We start from the raw sequence: 24,867 nt of genomic DNA on the forward strand, positions 1-24,867 counted from the left end.
GCTGCATTCTACATGAACTACAGAACAAACTGGTACCCCACCTAAGTACCACGTTTAAGCAGAGCCTCACCTCAGGCTTTGTGCCCACTGAATGGCGCACAGTGACAGTTATCCCACTCCACAAAGGGGGAGCCACCACGGACCCCAGGAACTACCACCCCATTAGCCTGACGAACCTGGTCTGCAAGGCTATGGAATGTATTATCATCATGGAATTTACAAACAATGACATTGGTAATCTCCATACTCTGGACCTCACCCAGTTGGGGTTTGTAAAAGGCAGATCATGTCTCCTAAACCTGATAGACTTCTTTGAAGCAGTCACCAAAGCCCTAGATGAGGGTAAGGTGTTCACACAGCCTATCTAGATCTCCCCAAGGCTTTTGACATCATCCCCCACTCTGGAATTATAGATAAACTCACTAAACTAGGTATAAATCCCTATGTCACAAGATGGGTTGCCAACTGGCTCACTGACAGAACCCACCCTGTGAAAGTAGCAGACTCCAAATATGACTTCAGACCAGTGACAAGTGGAGTACAACAGGATTCAGTCCTGGGTCCTCTCCTGTTTGGTATCTACTTCTCAGAAGTACAGGCTAACACAGAAGGTCTTTGGCTAACGAAGTTCACAGATGACTGCAAACTAGGAGCCATAATCGAAACTCCTAATGATGTGGGCATCCTACAAAAGGGCCTCATTGAGACAGATGCCTGGTGTCAAAGCCATGGCCTCAAACTCAATGCCAAAATCTGCACTGTCATCCCTTCTGGTAAAAACTCTGTACCCATGAACTACCACATAGGCGGTAGTCTACTTAACACTGAAAGTATGATAAGAGACTTTGGGACACAGGTGGACAGTAGTCTCTCCTTTGATAATCACATCGCCACAGTAGTCAGGAAATCCTTCTACGTGGCACACCTCATCACAAAAGGTTTCTCATCCAGGAAAAAACGAGTTCATTGTTCCCCTCTACTTGTCACTCATTACACCCATTATAGAGTACAATGTACCTTTTGGTATGTACCTCACAAGAAATCTACAACAACTAGAAAGGCCACAGAAATACCTCACAAAGAGGATTACCAGCCTCAAACAGATGCCCTATGCAGACCATCTCAAAAAATTCCAGCTTTACTCCGTCACATATCCCCTACTTAGAGGCGATCTCTGCCTAACATACAAAGCTATTTCAAACCCAGAGCTGGTGGACATGCTCCACTTAAAGGAATCCCAATCCCCCCAAGCTACAAGCTCTAGGGACCTAAACCTTGTCACCACAATAAACAGAACATGCTGGAGGGATAGATTCCTGTCTCAGAGACTTCCCATACTCTGGAACAAAGTACCTATCTATATCAAACAAAGCTCCTCATTAGCACACTTTTAAGAAAAATCTTGTGGGAGATAGGAAATTCACCCCGGGGATCACTTCTGTGGCTCTGCTCGACAGGGGCACAGGAAAAGAAATTTCTTTGATGGCGAAAGCTAGGGTACCTTTTTGGCTAGGCTTATATAGGCCCCAGGGCCAAAAGCCTAGTACCTGTCTATAAACCTATGAAAGTAGGACCTTATCCATGCAATTTTATTCACAAAAAAATTATACAGCTTCCTCACAATCACTGGAGGGAAAACATCTATGGGTCACCAGAAAGGATGGGGTGCACAGTTTACTGTCAGCCAAAAAGAGTAGAATGGGATTGTTTAATACAGCACAGATCTCCTTGAACACAAAGGATTTTCTATTTAAACATCTCTGACTTCTATAACCCATAATGTTCATCTAGAACAAATTTCTCTAGAAAAAATAACACTAACCTCAGCCCAATAAACACATTAACTGTGGCTCATGGTCTGACATGGTTCACACTCTATCAGCAGTCTAGAGTGCACACTAACTGTGGTTAGATCATCTAGATCATTTGCAGTAAGCCCCTTCCCACACTGTTGAAGAACTGAATAGAGGGTAATTGAATCTACTGTCTTTTGAGTTCTCCATTTGGCCACTTTGATGGCCAGATGTAAAGCAGGAGAGGGACAGGCCTGAAATGGTTCAGGTAGTGGTCACAGCAATAGGTAGTTTTCGAGATAGGTGTATAAACCAGAAATTTGGAGGTACAGCATAAGTCCATGGAAAGTTTAAATATATGGATCACACTGAAAGCATCCTGAGTGAAGCTGAAGTTCTGCACTAAACCTAAGAGCTCCATATTGAGCTCATAAATCTCATAGCCTACTCAGGCAATAAAACCTCCCAAGTCTAGTTACATAAAGGATGCATGAATCAATGAGGTTATAGAACTCTAAAAAGGCTTGGATGTAACCTGGTGGGCACTATGCAAGGTAGGATCTGCACTACACTCATGCCCCAAGGGTAAATTCAAAGGAATTTTGTAATGCTTACAGCCACAGTAGCTGCTTATGGCTACTTTTGTACCATGTTTTTCTCACTTCCCACATTTTTCGGGGAGACTTGCCAAGTCATTTTTGTTTTTATTCACTTCCAAGTTTTCCACTGGTACACATATCCAATGCTTCAATGAATTCTTAACCATGAAGAGATAAGTTTTCCCCCTATATGTACATAACAATCACGTTACTTGACATTAACTTCTCCTATCTTAGTAAACTGCCCCTTCTCTGAGCATTTCTGATACCACATAATTCTGCCTCACACTGATGAATCAAGTAATTCAAGCAAACTAACAGTCTTACATTTGATTATTTAATTCAGTAAGAAAAGCACCAACAGATCCAGGAGACCCTTGGCCATCATGAAGAATAAAAAGTAAATAAATGATGGATTCTTTCCTGGCTTACAGTAACTTTACTTCACTATTAGAAACAGATTGAATTTCTGGATCCACACTTTTCAGTTTACAGACAAATCATCAAGCAGCTGCAGCAGAACCATTTCTTAAATGTAAGATTAAATTACTTATTTTCCATTATTTCAGACACCATCTACTTTGGTACATGGACTTATCGATTCTTCACTTCTGACACCATGTAACATCTGGTATTTAGGATGGCCTAAATAATGTGACAAAAGTCAATCACATGCAGACAGCTTCATCAGCACAGATTTCAAATCATGCAGTAATACACTGGATCACACAATAAACATTCTGAACCTCGATGTAAGCTGGAGGTACCAACGTCTTAAAGCTGCACCCAGAGTATGCAAGATGATGTCTACAGTTTCACAAAGGCCTTTGAAGTACAGTTTCCTGCAATAAAGCGTTGATGATTTTCTGATAGGAGGCAGATTTGTTCAAGGTAAGAAAAGAACTGAAAAGGACTAATCTTCTTAAGTAATTCTGCTAATAAATTGAGGGTGACAAGACTCTCTTTCAAATGTCACCTGTACAGAGACCGAGGGTTGGCATAATGGTTAAGGTGTTTACCTTACAAACATAAGGTACAGGGTTTGATTCTTACCTTTGAATTGAAAAGTTTGTCTAGGTTTTAAATGACCTGCAAGGGCAAATAGCCTAGAACTAACCTACCAACCAATAATCAACTTAAGAGTGAATAAATTACTGGTTAATATGGAGTACAATGAATCAAACATAGGTCCCAGTAGTTACAATACAGATTTGATACAAAAGGAATACAGAGATGCCGGAAATACCTTTCTCACCAAGTACATTGTGCAGTACTTGGTATACTTATTGCAACAATGTTAAGAGCCAGACTACCACATTATGTACAAGATCATAGGAATTTCAGGGCAGTTCAGTCTCATGACCATATAACCCTTCCCAGTACCCACTCTCCCAAAGAAGACTAGACCCCTCAAACCTGGGAGGAAATTTGTCAGGACCCATTCAATCATTCAGGTTTTGTTTGAATAACAGTGTATCACTCTGTTTGACCTGCAGGTGCAGTCTGTTCTACAGAGACAGGGGGAGGCACTGCATGACAAACACATTTTGTTTATCTGTTGGTGAAGATTTAGATCCCTGGTTCAAGTACTACTGGAATTATTTCATTTACGTAGATACAAGAAGTCCAAGACAACTGGGACTCTAATACTGCAGAACAATAAGGATATTCACCTCCAAGAGTCAGTAAGACACTGAACACAGAACTTAAGGGGTCTTTTTGTAGTTGTTTTATATGTCTAGTGAGGAACATTCCAAAGGGGGTGTTGTACTCAATAACTGGTCTTATCAATTGTGAAATATAACAGAAAGATGACCTCTTTAGATATGAATATTATTCTCTTGGCAATTAGCTATAGTTACTAGAAGGATTTTTTGACAATTGATGTCAAATGATGCTCAGAGAGGCAACTGTCAACTCAAGTTCCAAGGCTCCGAACTACATTTTCATTTTGCAATGGAGTATTACTGCTACTGTATGTTGAATGGAGAGGTTATTTACCAAACGTTATTACATTGCACTTGTTCACATTTAATTTCACCTCATTTTCAATATACCAGGTATTTACAAATGTGAGATATTCTTGGGGGCATGGGTATGAAAAGGGGGCTACACAAAAACTCCTAATTTGCAGTTATTTGCCAATTTAGTTAGCCAGTGGTCTTGTTTTCTGGTGTGAAGATTGGAAATGTAAAACCCAAAAAAGGAAAGTCCCAACACTGACATGAGGAACTCAACTTGTTGCATTCATAGTGTCTGAAAAGATGTTTGACACTCATGATGTGGGGCTCTGTCTTTTAGCCAGTTTGCTTTCTATCTAACCATACAGGGATCTATTTTTGAAGCATTTAACTTATATAGAATTCACATATGGAATATAGTGTTGAATGTCTTGTTCAGCTCAATATACATCATGTGAACAACATGGCCACTGTTAAAGAATGTGTGACCCTCTAGAAAAAGTTAAACAGATTCATTAGCCAGAAACTTCCCTTGACAAAGCCAAACTGCCAAAGGTCAAATCTAATAGTAATTTTGATACAGAGACACACACATACACACACACTCTCTCTCCAGCTCTCCTATCTAGCATTGCACTGTGACTATCCACAAACACACAAACATTCAGTCTCAGCATTCTATAAATACCTCTAAAAATAAATATCTGTCATACTGATACCATAGGTTCACAGGTTGGCACTAGGCTATCAGCCCTAGGGCCTATACAAGCCTAGCCATAACAATTCCCTGGCTATTTCTTCCCACAATATTTACTTCCCTGGACCCCTGTTTAGCAGGGCGACTGACGTGATCCCTGGGGTGAATTTCCTATCTCCCATCCAATCGTCAAGATTCCTTTTGAAGAGGGCCAAAAAGGTGCTCTGCTTGACATGTATGGGCAAGTCTATTCTAGTGAATGAGGAGTTTCTGTGTCAGGAACCTATCCCTCCAGCATGTTTTGTTCATTGTGATGACAAGGTTTATATCCCTGGAGTGTGTGGCTCTGAGGGATTGGGATTTCTTTAAGTGGAGCATGTCCAACAGTTCAGGGTTTGACATGACCTTGTATGTTAAGCAGAGATCGCCTCTGAGTAGACAATATGCCACAGAGTATAGCTGGAGTTGTTTTAGACGGTCAGCATAGGGCATCTGCTTTAGGCCTATGATTCGTTTAGTGAGATATTTCTGCAGCCTTTCCAGCTGTTGCAGATATGTTGTGAGGTACATACCAATGGGGCATTGCACTCTATAATGGGTCTAATGAGGGATGAGTACAGTGGGACAATGACCTCCTTTTTTTCTGGATGAAAAGCCCTTAGTGATGAGGTGTGCCACATAGAAGGATCTCCTGACTGTTGTGGTGATGTGGTTATCAAAGGTGAGACCACTGTTCACCTGTGTCCCCAAGTCTCTCATCACACATTCAGTGTTTAGTGTACTGTCACCTAGGTGGTAATTCATGGATACATGTTTTTTCCCAAAGGGGATAACTACACATTTCTTGGCATGACGCTTGAGCCTATGGCTCTGGCACCAAGCATCTGTTTCTGTAAGGCCCTTTTGTAGAATATCCACATCATTTGGGGATTCAGTAATGGCTCCCAGTTTGCATTCATCTGTGAACTTTGTTAGCCAGAGTCCCTTAGTGTTGGCCTGTACTTCACAAAAGGAGATGCCAAACAAGAGAGGTCCCAGGACTGAACCTCTTGTCACTTGTCTGGAGCTGGATTTGGAGTCAGCTACTTTTATAGTCTGGTTTCTGTCAGTAAGCCAGTTGGCAACACATCAAGTGAGGTACGGATTTATGCCCAGCTTAGTAGGTATATCTATGATTCCAGAGTGGTGGATGGTGTTGAAGGCCTTGTCGAGGTCCAGACAGGCTGTGTGGACCGCCTTACCCTCGTCCACAGCTCTGGAGACTGATTTAAAGAAGTTAATCAGGTTCAGGAGACAAGATTGTCCCTTCACAAACCCAAACTGGGTAGGATCCAGTGTTCGAAGGTTGCCAATGTCTTTGTTTATAAGTTCCATGATAATGCGTTCCGTGCCCTTGCAGATCAGGCTCATCAGACTGATGGGATGGTAGTTCCTGGGATCCAAGGTGGACCCCCCCTTGTGGAGTGGGATAAAGTTGTGTGCCACTCAGTGGGCACGAAGTCTGAGGTGAGGCTATGATTAAACATGACACTTAGATGAGGTGCCAGTTCATTTTGTAGCTCATGTAGTACACAGCCCGGGATGTTATCTGGTCCCATGGATGCTATATTCTTAGATTTGGAGAGTGCGGTTTCTACCTGTGTGGCCATGATTACCGGAATTTGGCAATCTTTTGGTATTGAGATGGGCCATTTAGGGGGGTGAGAGGGGGGTGAAGTTGGCACTAAATTGATCTGCCAGGATATTGGCAATATCCTTGGGATGAATATATTTAATGCCATTCTGTTGTAGCTCAGAGCAGATCTGAGCATTGCCATTTAGATTCTTGACATAACTACAGAATGCCTTGTGGTTGTCTTTGGAATCTTTGCAACAGTTTCTTCCTTCTGTTGTACAGTTTGTTTATGGCAGGGGACCACCAGATTGGCTTCCTTTTTTTTGGAGCATAGCGTCTTGGTTCTATTTGGGATGGCACGATTCATGCACGAGTGGATGTAGTACTTCTGTCATAACTGGTTCTTACATTTTGTTTCAGTGCTTACTAGAATAAAATGTTTAAAACTTCAAATTTAAAACAGATCTGGGGAAAAGGATCTGAAAAAAAGCCCTGGATTCAAGGTACATTCCACCACTGGCCAAATGCATTTTCAATGAATATAAGTTTAAGTGTATTTTCAATAAATGGGAGTCTGAAAGGAAGAGAAGTTTACTGTTGCTCATGTTCATAGGTTCATAGGTTGGTACTAGGCTATCAGCCCTAAGGCCTATACAAGCCTAGCCATAACAATTCCCTGGCTATTTCTTTCCACATTATTTACTTTCCTGGACACATGTCTAGCAGGGCGACTGACGTGATCCCTGGGGTGAATTTCCTTTCTCCCATCCAATTGTCAAGGTTCCTCCTGAAGAGGTCCAAAGAGGCACTCTGCTTGACATGTATGGGCAATCTATTCCAGAGTCTGGGGAGTCTCTGGGTCAGGAACCTATCCCTCCAGCATGTTTTGTTTATTGTGATGACAAGGTTTAGATCCCTGGAGCGTGTAGCTCTGAGGGATTGGGATTTCTTTAAGTGTAGCATGTCCAACAGCTCTGGGTTTGACATGGCCTTGTATGTTAAGCAGAGATTGCCTCTGAGTAGACGATATGCGACAGAGTATAGCTGGAGTTTTTTAAGGTGGTCAGCATAGGGCATCTGCTTTAGGCCTGTGATTCTTTTAGTGAGGTATTTCTGAGGCCTTTCCAGTTGTTGCAGATGTCTTGAGAGGTACATACCAAATGGGGTGTTGTATTCTATAATGGGTCTAATGAGGGATGAGTACAGTGGGACAATGACCTCCTTTTTTCTGGATGAAAAGCCCTTCGTGATGAGGTGTGCCACATAGAAGGATTTCCTGACTGTTGTGGCGATGTGGTTATCGAAGGTGAGACCACTGTCCACCTGTGTCCCTAAGTCTCTTATCACACTTTCTGTGTTTAGTGTACTGCCACCTATATGGTAATTCATGGATAAATGTTTTTTCCCAAAGGGGATAACAATACATTTCTTGGCATTGAGCTTGAGCCCATGGCTCTGGCACCAAACATCTGTTTCTGTAAGGCCCTTTTGTAGAGTATCCACATCATTTGGGGATTCAATAATGGCTCCCAGTTTGCAGTCATCTGCAAACTTTGTTAGCCAGAGTCCCTTAGTGTTGACCTGTACTTCAGAGAAGTAGATGCCAAACAAGAGCGCCCCAGGACTGAACCCTGAGGTACTCCACTTGTCACTTGTCTGGAGCTGGATTTGGAGTCGGCTACTTTTACAGTGTGGGTTCTATCAGTAAGCCATTTAGCAACCCATTGGGTGACATAGGGATTAATGCCCAACTTAGTAAGTTTATCTATGATTCCAGAGTAGGGGATGGTGTCAAAGGCCTTGGCAAGGTCTAGATAGGCTGTGTGGACCACCTTACCCTTGTCCATGGCTCTGGAGACTGATTCAAAGAAGTCAATCAGGTTCAGGAGACAAGATCGCCCTTCACAAACCCAAACTGGGTGGGGTCCAGTGTTTGAAGGTTGCCAATGTCTTTGTTTATAAGTTCCATGATAATATGCTCCATGGCCTTGCAGATAAGGCTTGTCAGACTGATGGGACGGTAGTTTCCGGGATCCAAGGTGGATCCCCCCCCCTTGTGGATTGGGATAACTGTAGCTCTGTGCCACTCAGTGGGCACGAAACCTGAGGTGAGGCTATGATTAAACATGACACTTAGGTGAGGTGCCAGTTCATATTGTAGTTCATGTAGTACACAGCCCGGGATGTCATCTGGTCCCATGGATGCTGTATTCTTGGCTTTAGAGAGTGCGTTTTGTACCTGTGTGGCCGTTATTACTGGAATTTGGCAATCTTCCGGTATTGAGATGGGCCATTTAGGGGGTAAGAGGGGGGTGAAGTTGGCACTGAATCGATCTGCCAGGATATTGGCAATATCCTTTGGATCAGTATATTTAATGCTATTCTGTTTTAGCTCAGAGCAGATCTGAGCATTGCCATTTAGATTCTTGACATAGTTATAGAAAGCTTTGTGGTTGTCTTTGGAATCTTTGGCAATTTTATTTTCGTAACTAGCTTTGGAGGATTGTATGAGGCATCTCAGTTTCTTTTCAATGTGAGATTGTTTTATTTAGCAAATGTCCGTCAGTGTCTATGCTATGAAAAAAAAGAAAATTAAATCCAAATCCCTGTAATCATTGAAAAAGTAAAGGAGAAAATATTATGCATATGGATAGCTCTGAACAGTGTTTAATGTAACTGTAGAGAGAGTGACAAGTAATAGGACATTGGAATGCATCTGTCTCTGCTGGCTGCAAGTACAACAATACCATTGCATTTGCAGTCAGACTTGAAGTGCTGTAGTACTTGCTATGTGGTATATACTGTTGCAGCTGTTTGCTAAAAATGTAGGAAGCAGTTTACTAGAGTCTTAAAACAGAGAAAAGCCTAGTTTTTTTTCTTTTACTCCTCAAGTCTAAGGAAACAACATTTTTTTCCCACACAGGGGTGGGGGAGCCAGACTGAGGTACAGCAACAGCTAGTTACATCTCCGCCTGGTTTACATTATGCAAGTAGTCCCTGCATGTCCTCTGATGGATGTGGAACAGGTATAATATCAGAATTTTGAAATGTCAGCAAACACCAAAATGATCTGTGTGCAAATCAAACACTGATTGCTTATCTGGAAGATTTAATTTTTAGCAGCCTTCAAAAAATGAGATATCTCTCTCTCTGATTTTTACATGAAAAAGTAAATATCACCACAAAACTTAGTTATACATACTTGATCTCTTCCAAACTACAGGCAACTTCATTTTTATATGCAGCTGTTACAGGGCAGGCTACTCAAGTTGGCAGGAGCTGCTTGCTTGCAGCAGTACAAATATATATACCCGGATGACTGACCCAAAATTTGAAGAGGCAGCAAATAGTCAGACACACAAAAATAAATCACAAGTTAACTACAATCCAAAAAATACAAACTTTATCCTTGGCTCAAAACATTTAACAAAATTCAGAATTAATAACTACAAAAAGTATAAAATATTTCACCATTTTGCTATTACAACAACAAAGGCCTTATCAAACACATATCCTGGTAATCAATGAAATTATCAATTTTACAGATAATATCTAACAATTATAGTCAGTTAGTATGTAACATGATCTGTTAAAAGATTCAAAACTGTCCACAGTTAAATCCAGTGATTAAAAAACTTCTCAAGGACAGGAATAAATCCTGGGCACTTTAGAATGCTATTCTAAATGATTAGTATTTAAACTCCTTCACTGCATTAAGACAATGATGGAAGCTAGAAATAAAACATGCTAAATCCTTCTTCCTGCAAAATAAATTATAAACTACCTTGTTTCAGCCAAGAAAATACTGGAAAACTATACAAGACACAACTTACATTAATAGGAATATGTCTAATACTGCAGCTAAAACAGCTAGTATAGATACTCTGAAAAAATTAAAATCACCGATCAGCTTTCCTGTTACTTCAACTCTCTTCCCACCCACTACTCATCTAAAATCAAATATACAGAATGTAAGGGCTGGAATACATAGCTGACCACTGTACTCTGTGTGTGGGTTTCACTTCACAGTTAATCAGACATGTAGTAACATTTTTCTGAGGATTGCTCACGACCTGCCCAAGGCTGCTACATATTATTTCATGCAGTAAAAAGTATTATATGTCAGTGAATCATATCTGAAAGGAATTAGGTGACCACTTTCAAACACACTGTACCATTATCAAAGAACAGACATTCACAGCCCATGCTTGAGCTGGTGATCTGGCAGACATAGCCATTTAGTCTATGTTCTAACCAAAAGGGTGGTGGAGAACTACTGTCACAGAAGTACCCACCCCCCATAACCACCATTAGAGATCCATCAAAGAAATACACCACACACACACACACACACACACACACACACACACACACACACACACACACACACACACACACACACACACACAAACAACACAATAGCATAACCATATGAATTGTGGGGGTCTATATTAAAATCTTGAAGAGGCATTTCAGCGAATGCCTCTTCATTGACACATAGTGAAAGAACGCACTAAATCGCGATTGTTCAGAACAGAGATTTCTTTCCCTGGGAAAGAAATTGCTTGCCCTCAAACCACAAATACATCACTTCAAACAAAACAAAGTGGGGGGCTGTGCCCCACACACCCCCCTAACTAAATATACCAACTCCGAGATCACACTACACTGGAGAAAACAGCAAACTAAAATGGAAGGCCAAGCGATTTCTTTCCCATGGAAAGAAATCACTGTTCTGAATGATCGTGGTTTAGTGCATTTATTCAGCATGTCACGATGAAGACGCGTTCGCTGAAACGTCTCTGAGATTCTGATATAGACCCGAACTGTGGTTATGCACAGCACAGTTTGCAACACTTTGCACTCTACAACTGATGATGATCACATATGTGTAAGAACTTTGTGCATTTCTGGACTACACAGCACATTGAGCATGCTCACTACACTACATACCCAGCTCTATTTACAAATGTATGCAGCAAATCATTAGCACAATTCTGATTATGATTTTCATTGCTGTTAATTTCTAGTACAAGAGAGGATCTAACTTTACTTCAAAAATCATGGTGGACTATGTGTCTGTAAATTATTTTACTAGCAAAAATTCACTTATCAAGTAGAATTTATCATTTCTTTATTTGTTTTCATTAATTTTATATCTTCATTTCTCTTGCTAAAATATATAAATCGTGTAATAGACAAGGTTCTGAATTATAAATCACAAAGGTAAACAGATGAGAAAAGAAAGATGTGCACATAATTTCATATGTTAGATTATACTGCTTAGAAGTTAGAAAAAAAAAAGTACAGATTGAATTACCTTAAGTAGCCGCCTTCAAATGTTACTAGCAGGCCTTCTTGCCAGTAGATGGTTTGATTTCTTCTTACTCTAAAGGTGCTACAGCGGTTTCTCCTCTGATAACTTGTAAAACTATAAATTACACTCTGCCTTTGCCTTCCTGATGGAGCACCTCGTTTGTTTTCAAACAGCTGAAATGAAACAGTTAACAATGTAATCTTCTTCTGTCTTGTAATGGTAGCGATGTCAGCAACATATGAAAATTCAGCACCTATAACAATATTCTGATTTCTTTATATGCATCCTGTTTCAGTACCTCCCTGCCACTGTACTGTGTGTGTGTGCATGCGTGTTTGTGCAAATTATATATATATATATATATATATATATATATATATATATATATATATATATATATATATATATATAGATGTATATACACACACACACACACACATTATATATATATATATATATATATATATATATATATATATATATATATATATATGGATCTATATCACTTTGTCGATAAACTTAATCATCAAATACCTTTTTGTTGAACTCTATCCATTGAAACCTTAATCGCTCGAACGTTCATTTAAACAAAATTTTTCCCAGGGGGAAAAAAAATGCTTGGCCAACCAAGCAAGTGCCACAAAAATCACCTATGCCCCCCCACACACACACACTCTAAGATCGTACTACGGTGTGGAAAAGGGCAAATTCCTGATGATGGCCCACTGCATGCTTTCCCTGGGAAAAACTTTGTTTAAATGAACATTTAATGGATTAAGATTTCGACGGATAGGGTTCGACAAAAAGGTATTCAACTACTAGTTTTTTGGGCTAAGTGATATAGACGCTATATATACATGCATGTATATATGCGTTCCTTACTTTTTTTTGTTTTTTTATCATTTTGGTGTCTGGAATAAAAATCACATACTTAGTATAAAGTGTAAATAATATAAAACAAAAATCAATAGGTGTAGTACAGCATATAAAAGTAAATAATCTATATGGAGTACAGTGGGAAATACACTATGAAAACCATCAAAGAAAAAAACAGCTGACATCTAAAATATTAAATCTGACCACAAAACAGAAATGTAGGCTGAAATAACACGCACGCACGCACACACACACACACACAACACACACACACAAATCTGTTTGCTATAAGTAACAAAAAGTTAAACTTGTCAAACTAGATTCAAAATAGGTCTCACAACCAACCTAACATCCTGACCTAAATCAAACTCAAAACACATAAATATGTTAGGAAAAGATTAAAACCATGAAATAAACAAATAATATTACTGCTTAAAATCAGCAAATGGAAGGCAAGAGAAAAAGATATAAAATTATTAAAATCAAATGATTGACCTATGAAGCTAAACTGAAAGAGGATGAACATATAACTTGACCTAGGGTAAAGTACTATCACTACAACTCTTCCTTTCAGAAGACCAACAACACTGCTGTAATTGTATACCCCCCACCAAAAAAGTACAACTTATTTTATTTATTATACCCCAGATCCTTATCTTTGTATATATATATATATATATATATATATATATATATATATATATATATATATATATATATATATATATATACACACACACACACACACACACACACACACACACACACACACACACACACACACAGTGACCGGAATGTATTACAGGGAAATCCTAGAATATCAGGTATTCTGGCATCACAATTCCCCAGCCCCGAGGGCATTGCTACAATTTGAAAATGCCCTCTTTATTTCTATATGTTTATACTATACTGAATAATGACTGCTTGTGGATATTTTGTATGTTTTTGCTTATTTTTAAGCAACCTGAGGAAATAAGTGATCACCTCCTAACATATATACTCAGACAAAAAAATTATATCCCTCAAATACCTAGCTTCAGAACTCTCAGGAACAGTAAGAGCTTCAATCAAACCAAATTCCAATTAGAACTTCAAACATGTAACTGGAACAGACTAAAACTACTCCCACTAGACGAGGCAGTATCACACTAACTCCACATTTCTTACAATCCTTAACAATCATGCACCCACCCGTACCATCAGAACAAAGAAAAAAGTAGCACCATGGCTGTCCAAAGAAACTAGACAAAAAATCATGAATAGAAATAAAGCCTGGTCATCTTGGAAAACCAATAAAAACCCTAAGGATCAACTAGTGTATAAAGAGCTAAGAAATTATACTAAAGTCTATAATGTTAGACAAAAAAGACTATTACTGTAACCTGCAACATAAACATCAAAATCGACCACAAAAATTTTGGTCCAGCTTAAACAATCTTCTCCATCCAGGTAACACTACTACCCCTACCCCTGCGTCTATCCTCCAAAAAACTCCAGAAAATATTGCCAACACTTTCAACACCTTCTTTACGGAAACTATACAATCCCTTGCCAACCAACTAGGCCCCAACAACCTTGACCTTATTAACCCCATATCCAATACCCACCCATCCTTTAACTTTCAACCTGTACCCACAGCATTTATCCGATCCTTAATCAAGAAACTGAAACCCACCACCCTTTCAGCAGACCTAGTCCCGGCTGAATATCTTCAAAAGGCTGCAAATACAATAGCATATCCCATCTCAATATTAATTAACAGAACCATCTCTGAAGCATATATCCCCTCCATCCGAAAAATTTCCTATGTAATTCCTCTCCATAAAGGGGGTAACTCCAATGATCTATCAAATTACCAGCCCATCACCATTCTGTCCCCTGTGGCTAAAATTATGGAAAAATGTATCCACAAGCAACTCCTTCATTACCTCAATTTGCACAATCTCCTAGCTCCCTCCCAGCATGGATTTAGACCCCACCATAGTACCACCACAGACCTTCTATCCTTCTCTCAGACAATAAATCAAATCTGTAATAATAATATGCCCTCCTCTGCTGTCTTTCTTGACCTATCTAAGGCATTTGATATGGTAAACCACCAGATACTCACTCAAACACTAAAACCTCTTGCCATAGACAGCCTAGCAATACGCTGGTTTCAGTCCTACCTAAGTGGCAGACAACAAGCTGTGCTATGGAAGGGCAGCCTTTCTTTCCTACTGCCAGTCACCCTTGGAGTTCCTCAAGGGTCTATACTAGGACCTCTCCTATTTTACATCTTCATTAATGATCTTCATACAGTCATCCCCAAAGTAACCTGCATTCAATATGCAGATGACTCTACCCTAATCTGTTCTGCCACCTCCCCATTAGACCTGCAGACCTTAACCCAAAATACTTTCAATGTAGTAGAAAACTGGCTCACTGACAGGCATCTTCTATTGAATCCAAATAAAACAAAACTGGTACTCTTCACCCCCACCCAGAAAGCTACACTTCCATCATTTACCATAACATCTAATAATGGCACAATAATTTCCCCAGAAAGTAATACAAAACTATTTGGTGTAATTGTTGACAATAACCTTAAGTTTGACAGTCACATCGACAAAACCATTAAAACAGTCAACAAAAAGCTAGGATCTCTATATAGAATTAATGCATTTCTAACCCCAACTGCTAGGACAGTTATTGCCCGAACACATTTACTTTCAACCCTTCTTTATGCCTCCCCAATCTGTACAAACCTGACTATATCTGACCTCAATAAGCTCAACAGCTGCTACAACACCATAGTCAGATTTGCCACAGGCTCAACAAATAGAACCACCACTGTATTAACCTAGGCTGGCTAGAGTTTCCCTCTGAAATCCAGTATAATCAATTAATAATAGCCCACAAAGTCCTCCATCAGCCCGAAAGCACACCCATACTCAAAAATATAATTACCCCTTACAGTAACCTAAAAACTCTCCAGTCTTCTGACAAAATACTGGCACAAACTGTTAAATCTACAAACTCAGCAGGTGACTCATTATTTTGCAACTCTGTTAGAAAAATCTGGAATCGGCTCCCTGCCGAACTTACAGCAAACCAGACTATTAACCAATTTAAAACCTCTCTCAAAAAATTCCTAAAAAGTCACCGGCTGTGCTGACTAACCAGCTTACCACTCTTTTCACTACCTGGCTATGTGTAAAATAGTCAGTGTTTCAGACTTAGTCTCATTCTCATATGTATCGTACTACTGAATGACATGCTACCTTTTTCAGCCTTGTACCACTAAACATGTCTAAGTTCGAACAAGACAACTACAATGTTAAGTTTAAGTATGTATGTATGTATTCCAAGTATGCATATAATCCTATAATTTCTGTACTGGTATCTATATGTGACTGTATAAAACTGCTACTGTTTAACTCTTATGTAACTATCCACATGTGGAGCTTTTCTCCCCGGACCTCCACTGAAAATGGACCTGTGTCCTGTCGGACTATCCCAGTTAACAAATGTAAAATAAATAAAATAAACCTTTACAAAATATAGGCCATTTTTTACATTGTGGAAATATCTTGCTATGCCAATAGTTCTATCATTTCTTTAGGCATATGTTAATTAAATGCAAGCGATATTTGATCAGAGGCACAGCTGTCTTAATTGGTCTGTACCGGTCCAATGAACCCTCTCAGCTCTTCAAGTGAAGAGAAATAAAAAATACTTCTACACAGCTACAGTACTGAAGAGCAAAAATAAATAAATACATCAGTCTGCCATCAGGTACATGGTCTACTGAAATGCAACAGTCAGTCAGGTTCTGAATCTGCACCCTGACTCTCATGCCTCCAAATTCTAGTTTAAAAAATATACATATATTTTTCTTTTAAACTTTAGCAAACCACTTTATACAATTATGCAATGGTTGCTACAGTTTATACTCTGCATGGAGCACTACAGTACTCAGGTTATAGTTTAAAGGAAGGAAAGGTTTTAAAATACAGCAAATTGCTTGCTGCAGTGTAGGAAGCAGTTGCTACAGTCTACACCAAACATGGAGCAATACAGTGCTCAGGTTTGACCTCAAATGCAATACACACAGTGAGCAATTCAGCACCCAGGTTTTAGTTTAAAGGAAGGAAAGGTTTTAAAATATAGCAAATTGCTTGCTGCAGTGTAGGAAGCAGTTGCTACAGTTTACACCAAACATGGAACAGCACAGCACTCAGGTTTGACCTCAAATGCAATACCGGCTTATAAAAGCTGCTAAGCATTAAAGAGTAATTGTGAATGGCTGATTGTGTTTCCCCCTCCTCAAACACTTTGCACCTGGAGCAGTTGCCCCTATCACCCCACCCTAGCTATGCTACTGTGTTAGACATTACAAATAATGAAAGCTAAAAGTATGTATACTTTATTTTTAAACATATATAATGATGTGGATCATTATTGCATTTATGTAACTACAACATATGGTAAACTTTAATATATATTTTTTATTTTGACAGCTTTCTTCTCTGTCGGATTATTTCTGGAAAATGAGAAAGATAGTTTTAAGTATTTTTGTTGCAGTTTATTTTGTATTATGTTTATTCAGTTATTTATTTTATTCACCTTTTTTGTCATGTGTTATTTCTTGTTTGAAATATGAAAAAATGATTAATAATGGACAAGTACAGTAAAATGCTGGTTCAAATGTTCAGCTTAAAATACTTTTTTCAGAGCTTCAGGTAACTGATATCTAGCCGGTTAGGAACAGGAATACAACACATTATTAAATGAGTACCTGGAGATGAACGAATCCAGATGAGCAGGCTTCAATATCAGTAGTTCAGTGTTTGACAAGATTTTACTGTTTTCCATGTAACACACCATTAAAAAAATATTCACAAGGGGTATCATTTTGATGGCAACTCCAAGGACAAAATAATTAATTTTCCTTAAATCGGTTTGGCTGATGAAGGTTTGCTGCCTTTATTTAATTGAGCATTCATGGTGATTTTGCAAATGATAAAAATATTTAATATGTATTTTATTCAAACAGTAAAACATTTAAATGTATACCTCTTTGGTTAGTGTGACTTTCTGTTTTCTGCTGATATAAGGACTGCTGCTTTTTTCTGCATGTATACTTTATAGACATCCTGTCTCTGCCTGCACTGCTTCACTTCCTGTGCGTGAGGTTTATGCTTTGAATTTCATCACAGGGTTATTTTTTATACATTTTGCAATGCCTCTTACTATTCCTGATGAGGTAATTTACTTAAATGTCTGTTTTATTTCAATTCTATACAGTTTTACCAATGCATCTAAATTGGGTGAGTGTTGCTATTATTGGGTGTTCATTTTATTGATTTACCGTGTTTAATTATTTATTTTGTACTTGTGGCATTGATGGGGTTGGCATTTTTTTCTGCTAAATTACTTTTCAAGATGGTGATTGTTTGCTCATTGTGGGTTCTGTGCAATTTGCCTTTCTGGGAAGACTTATGCAGGCATAACATGCCTGTTATTGCTTTAGCTGTTCCAATCAGTTTGAGTTCTACTTTGACCATTTTCTACTCATGTAGACACCTGCATACATAGTCTCAGAAACCCTCCATACAGACACGTATATACAAACAGAAAATAATGTTGTAAGAGGCCTGTCCTCACAAAAACGACTGCAGACAGCTGATCCAGAAGCACAGAGCTGGGCAGTTTCAAACAAAAATCCTTTTCTTATCAAGTCCGTGTCAGTGACCTTTTGGAAAAGGAGGTGGCAACAAAATGGCTTACCTTCCTCAGGAGAACAGAAGTGGTTTTACCTTATAATGACAATCTTACATCTGTGGGAAAGTGGCACAGCCATGAGTCTCAATGGCTAGCCTACATTCAGATCACTTAATGTCCAAAGTATCAGGGATCACATTTAGTCTAACATTCAAAAATTATTTCAGAATCACTCTTCACTGCCACCACTACCTCCTGCTCCTTGTGAAAGTGCTGCAAGCAGTAATGGTGATCAAGCAACTTGCAGACTGAAGTCAGTGGGTTTGGAGGGGACCTGGTTCAGTCCCGGGTCCTCTCCTGTTTGGTATCTACTTCTCTGAAGTGCAGGCTAACACAGAAGGTCTTCGGCTAGCCAAGTTTGCAGATGACTGCAAACTAGGAGCCATAATCGAAACTCCTAACGATGTGGACAAACTACAAAAGGGCCTCACTGAGACAGATACCTGGTGTCAAAGCCATGGCCTGAAGCTCAATGCCAAAAAGTGTACTGTCATCCCCTTTGGTAAAAACTCTGCACCCATGAACTACCACATAGCTGGTAGTCTACTTAATGCCGAAAATGTGATAAGAGACCTTAGGACACAGGTGGACAGTAGTCTCTCCTTTGATAATCACATTGCCACAGTGGTCAGGAAATCCTTCTACATGGCTCATCTCATCACAAAAGGATTCTCATCCAGAAAAAAAGAGGTCATTGTTCCCCTCTACTCAACACTCATTAGACCCATTATAGAGTACAACGCCCCTTTTGGTATGTACCTCACAAGACATCTACAACAACTGCAAAGACCACAGAAATACCTCACAAAGAGGATTACTGGCCTCAAACAGATGTCCTATGCAGACCGTCTAAAAAAACTACAGCTTTACTCCATATCGCCTACTCAGGGGCGATCTCTGCCTAACATACAAAGCTATGTCAAACCCAGAGCTGTTGGACATGCTCCACTTAAAGAAATCCCAATCCCTCAGAGCTACACGTTCTAGGGACCTAAACCTTGTCACCACAATAAACAGAACATGCTGGAGGGATAGTTTCCTGTCCCAGAGACTTCCCATACTCTGGAACAGACTACCTATCTATGTCAAACAGAGCTCCTCATTAGCACTCTTCAAGAAAAATCTTGATGACTGGATGGGAAATGGGAAATGAGAAATTCACCCCAGGGATCACTTCTGTAGCTCTGCTCGACAGGGGCACAGGCAAATAATTTTCTTGGGTGGTGAAAGCCAGGGTACATTTTTTGGCTATTCTTATATACGCCCTAGGGCCAATAGCCTAGTACCTACCTATGAACTACATTCCCTGTGACACTTGATTCAATAATGTATGCAACACTCATGGGAAACAATCTGTCTGGCTGCTGTCCTTGCTATGACCAAATGATTCACATTCAAGGCTTTAAGAGTGTTAAACAATTATCTGGATTTTTCAGTCCTGAATACTAACAGGACCCATTCAACCAAGCTCAGTGGTGTAATTATGAACAAATATCACAACAAAACTCCTTCTACAAATGTACCTTTGCCATGACTATGATGTAAAGATACTGCCTAGCTTCTGTAGGTGCCGCCCTACAGGATGCTGTAACCCGCTCCTACCACACTAGTGGTTTGAGAAGCACACAAGGGACTTAACTAAAAATGTTTAAAAAGTAAAAAGTGTCACACATGCAGTTAGCATGATGGCTGGTTCATCTTCAAAGTTATGGTGTACCCATTCCAGTTAACATTTTAACACAATACAAAAAATGTACTATGTGTTTAGACAAGAAACTACCTAGTTCTTCAGGTGTGTGCAGTGTAATCCCTCTATAACAATCACAAGCACACCCATAGCATTAGGAGAAAACAGGCTAGTGAAAGCTTGACATACACAGCTGCAAGCATTTCAAACCATATAGACATTGTTCCTCATTACAATATGTATCCTCATCCATTTAACCCAACTCTCAAGTGCTACGTAGAAACAAAACTTTGCCCAAATATTATTTCCTCAGTTTCCTGCCTGTTCCTTTAGTTCCTCTGTAGCCAGCTTTGATTGCCTATGAAAGCTTACATTATTTTCCTTCAAGTATTTATCAGAGTATCTTTCACATCATACATACAAGTGATAGTACGAGCAACTGGGTTAATAAAAAAGAATTTACAAACATACCTAAGGACGTATGCACTTTGTCGTCTACTTCATGGAGATCAAAGCTAATGTTAAGAGCTTATGAATGACCAAGTTTGTAGAGGACTGTAATAGGGGCTCTAAAATAAACAAATGGAGTCAAAACCATGGCCTAATAGTAAACACAAAAAAGTATATTATTATTCTTTTGCAAGCATGATGTCCCCTTGTAACAACCACATCAACAGCATATGCCTGAAAACTGAATCAGTAGTAAGGGACCTGGGAACCTATGTAAACAATGAACTGTCCTTTTGATAATCAGATATTCTGTACTGTAAGAAAATCTTCCTTCCTTGTGTAGCTTGTTAGTAAAGGTATGGAGTCTAGGTCTAGGTCTAGGGATGTGAACATTCCATTGAATTTGGCACTTATTAGACCAGTCGTTCAGTACAATGCTCCCTTTGGTATGCACCTCTCCAAACACTTACCACAATTTGAATTTCTCAAAGTTCTGTCCTCTTCCTAGTATCTCACAGGGGTTCCACTTGAAACCATCAAATGTTCAGAACTTCGAAGTTCTGATCATTGAGACCAGAACATCAATGTTCAGAACATCAAAGGTTCAAAGTGAACCACAGAAAAAGATATAAACTTTCAAAAACTATTTTATGCAGGGGGGCTTCGCCCCCTGCACCCCCCATGTGGGAGGCTATGCTTTAATATTCCAACTCCGAGATCGCACTACAGTGAAGTAAGGGAAATCTCCCATTTACCTTTATATGCAGTAGCTCTAAACGGGAGATTTTCCGTACCCTACCTGCAATGCCAGCACTCAGAGGACACACACACACACACACACACACACACACACACACACACATACACACACACACACGCACACACGCACACACGCACACACACACATACAACATGCAGGGCACCTTGCTGCCCTGCATATACACCCAAAAGTTTACATTTTTACTTACCTGGCACTTCCACTTTGAACCTTCGATGTTCTGAACATCGATGTTCTGGTCTCAATGATCAGAATTTCGATGTTCTGAACATTCGATGATTTCAAGTGGAACCCTCACAGGCTACTGAGGGGCAATCTCTGCATATATTGCAGAGGCTCGTCTGACCCCATTTTTGCAGACCTAGTGCAGCTCCAGAAGTCCCATGGTTTAAAAATATCTGCTCAAGAGATCTTAATCTCTTCTGCAACACAAAAAGAACATGCTGGATGGACATGTACCACAGAAAATGCCACTTCTCTGGAATCATCTTCTCTTCACATAAAGTAAATTATGTCTCTTTTTCTAGTCAAGCACAATCCAGGCAAATGGATGGGAAACCACACATTCAGTCTGGCTTTGCACTTTTGTCCCTTGTGGATAGGAGCAACATGTAAATATCTGAGTTCTGGGTTACTCTTACTTAAAATACAAAGACTCGCAATTATTCACACTTGTAACAAAATGGCTATAAACCTCTTGGAAATATACTGATAGGCTTCACAAAGATCCTCACAGATCAACAGCCAAGTAAGCACCTTAAACGTCTAGTACCAACAAAGGTAACCCAATATGAACTATATAAAGAGGAAACTCTGTGTACATTATGGGAAATGAGAAGAAAAACATTAAAGACTGAAGCAAAATTCATTTTGTGAACTTCATTTCTGTGCTTTTTAGATTTAGGAATACTGCCCATTTATGTCATGCTATTAAAAAAATAAAATATCTGGAAATCACAGGCAGGTGATGACTATGGCATGTTAATATATAGGGAAGGAGAAGATACGTCTAAGAGGTTTGCAATTTTCTAGCTACAATAATCTAGTTACAGTACCACGAAAAAGTCTTACATCTAGGTCTATAACACATAATGAGTCTTTGTACTGACAAAAAAATTGACATGCTGTAATAAGACACCTTCTAGTGGTCACACATAAATGGAACATAAGCTACTATGAACTGGTTTCTTATGCAGACTTAATGGCACAATCATGAGTCTGCAGAAGCACCAGAAGAAACCAAATCCTGTAACATCCAGTGACTCCCTAACAATGTGATAGGAACCATGCTGAGGGAATCAGCCATGACTTCTCTCAGAGAAAAATGACTGCGGCTAAACAGTATCACTTAATGTAGGTTCTGCAGTACCGGGGTAACAGCAGTACAGAGGAGTATGACTGGGTCTTTGATTATAACCATCTTATTATTTGTTACAGATGTAGATGCCAACAAATCCACCTTGACAGTGAATCTTGAGAGATGAATCTTTGCATCCATGTTGAGAACTAAAAACTCCATCATAATTCTTTGAACGGGGTGGAGCTGTCTCTGCTACATGTACAACCAATTACTGAAAAAAGGAAAGAAAGAGGGAAAGTGTAGGAGTGTGAAGAGCTTTCCTTGCTTTGAAGGCTGATAAAGCATTTAGTGATTTCAAAACAAACAGCAGCATATTTCTCGACTTCTTTGCTTAAGAATTCTGGACAAATCCTAAAATAATTGAAGGAAACAAAGGATCAAAATAATGGACAGTTTTTAAGTATTGTTCCCGTTGACTAAAAAGTTAAAAGAACAGCAAGGCATTAACCTGCATTTTCTGAACATTAAGAAATATGAAGCACTGATGTCTCCCTTTACTGAGTATGCTTCAGTGATTTAACACAAAAACAAAAATTTTATGAGAAACAGACCAAAAACGTGAGGAAAAATCAAAGCCTTTCTGCAAGACTGAGATGTATGAACAGCATTCAGAAATTAAGTGCTCCTCTGTACCCCTAATGACTTTAAAAACTGTAAGACTCTCCTTTCTGCTTGGCAATTTGGCAGAGTCAAGCATCTAACAACTTTTAAAAGCTGCTTTACCTGCTGCAGCTGCTCTTTTCTTGCCATCATTGTCAATGTTAGTCCCTAGCATGAAACCCAGGCTTAACAAGCTTGAGTTAAACACCACTAAGAGCTGTTAACATTGGGTCTCGCATTACAGAAGGAATTAGCAAGCTTTCCCCCCACTTCTGGTGTGTACTTTGCAAGGTCCATACACTATATATATGTACTGCATGCAACTGCTCATTATTACCTCCTATGACTCACCCCACCAGCATGCATACTAAAACACTATGTCCAACCTTTTATTTATATCGTAAAGTATATACACATATTAACTACAGTTATACACAGCAATACTTTATATGCTGCTGTGCTATGCATGGCCAACACCCTGGGATCTCACGGTTTCTCTGTTCTCCAGGTTGCCATGGCAATGGCACACTCTGCTACATATGTGCATGTGTGTACACACCAGCATGAATGCAAGCACACACACACACACACACACACACACACACACACACACACACACACACACACACACACACACACAAGCCCATGCATACATTCTTATCTATCTAGTTCTTTCTAATAAAAGTAACATCATACAAACTGAAATGTAGTAGTCAAAGTGCTGCAAGTGGTACACAGCTAGTCCAACATTGGTGTTTTCTGTGAAATAATTAACTGGAAGGAGACTTATTCATGTAACCAAAGCAATAATAAGTGGGTTTGATAAGCATACTTGGGTCCCTGTCCTTTGTCCTTGATTCCTTCACCTGGAGCAAAGGACTATCATCACGTGTAAACAGGATTACTGATGAATGAAAAGACCCATTCTCAAGGGCGACCTTGGGATTAGTACTTCTGCTTCACTCACACTGAGGAAAGGAGCACATGGACACTGTTTCCATGCCTTCCTAGTGACTACTAATGATCAGAAAACCTACAAAAGGCACTAAGCTGGGATTAGAGCTACTGTTTTTTCCTGCTGATAGAAGAAGCAAAAGGACATTGACTTCTGACTGGGCAGTAGTAACAGGACTTCCCTGATTAGTTTAGTTTACTTGTCGTTTCAGTGGAAACCTCTTTAGTTTAAATTCTGTAAAATTGTGCAGTTTAGCAATCTGTTGTGTTGATTTGCAGTATGTGCTATGCAAGGCATCTTCCAGGAAAAGCTATAACAAACCTACAACCCCCCCTTTCAACATCTACAGCAAGGCAAGCAATCACCAAAGGGCATGAATCCACTTCTCAGGAACCAACTAGGGATTAGTGCTA

The 24,867-nt window shown here is 39.5% G+C and overlaps 1 protein-coding gene across 1 annotated transcript in view; it reads right to left on the reverse strand.

The window, feature by feature from the left end:
- LRRK1 (leucine rich repeat kinase 1) overlaps positions 1 to 24,867 on the reverse strand; it is a 2,417,153-nt gene that overhangs the window by 484,523 nt on the left and 1,907,763 nt on the right. Inside the window, 1 exon segment of the mRNA XM_044078686.1 lies at positions 11,986 to 12,155. Coding sequence (XP_043934621.1) covers positions 11,986 to 12,155 — 170 coding nt within the window.

This window comes from Protopterus annectens, chromosome 7.part1, assembly GCF_019279795.1.
Source record: "Protopterus annectens isolate FY-2018-M chromosome 7.part1, PAN1.0, whole genome shotgun sequence".
Lineage (NCBI taxonomy): Eukaryota > Metazoa > Chordata > Ceratodontiformes > Protopteridae > Protopterus > Protopterus annectens.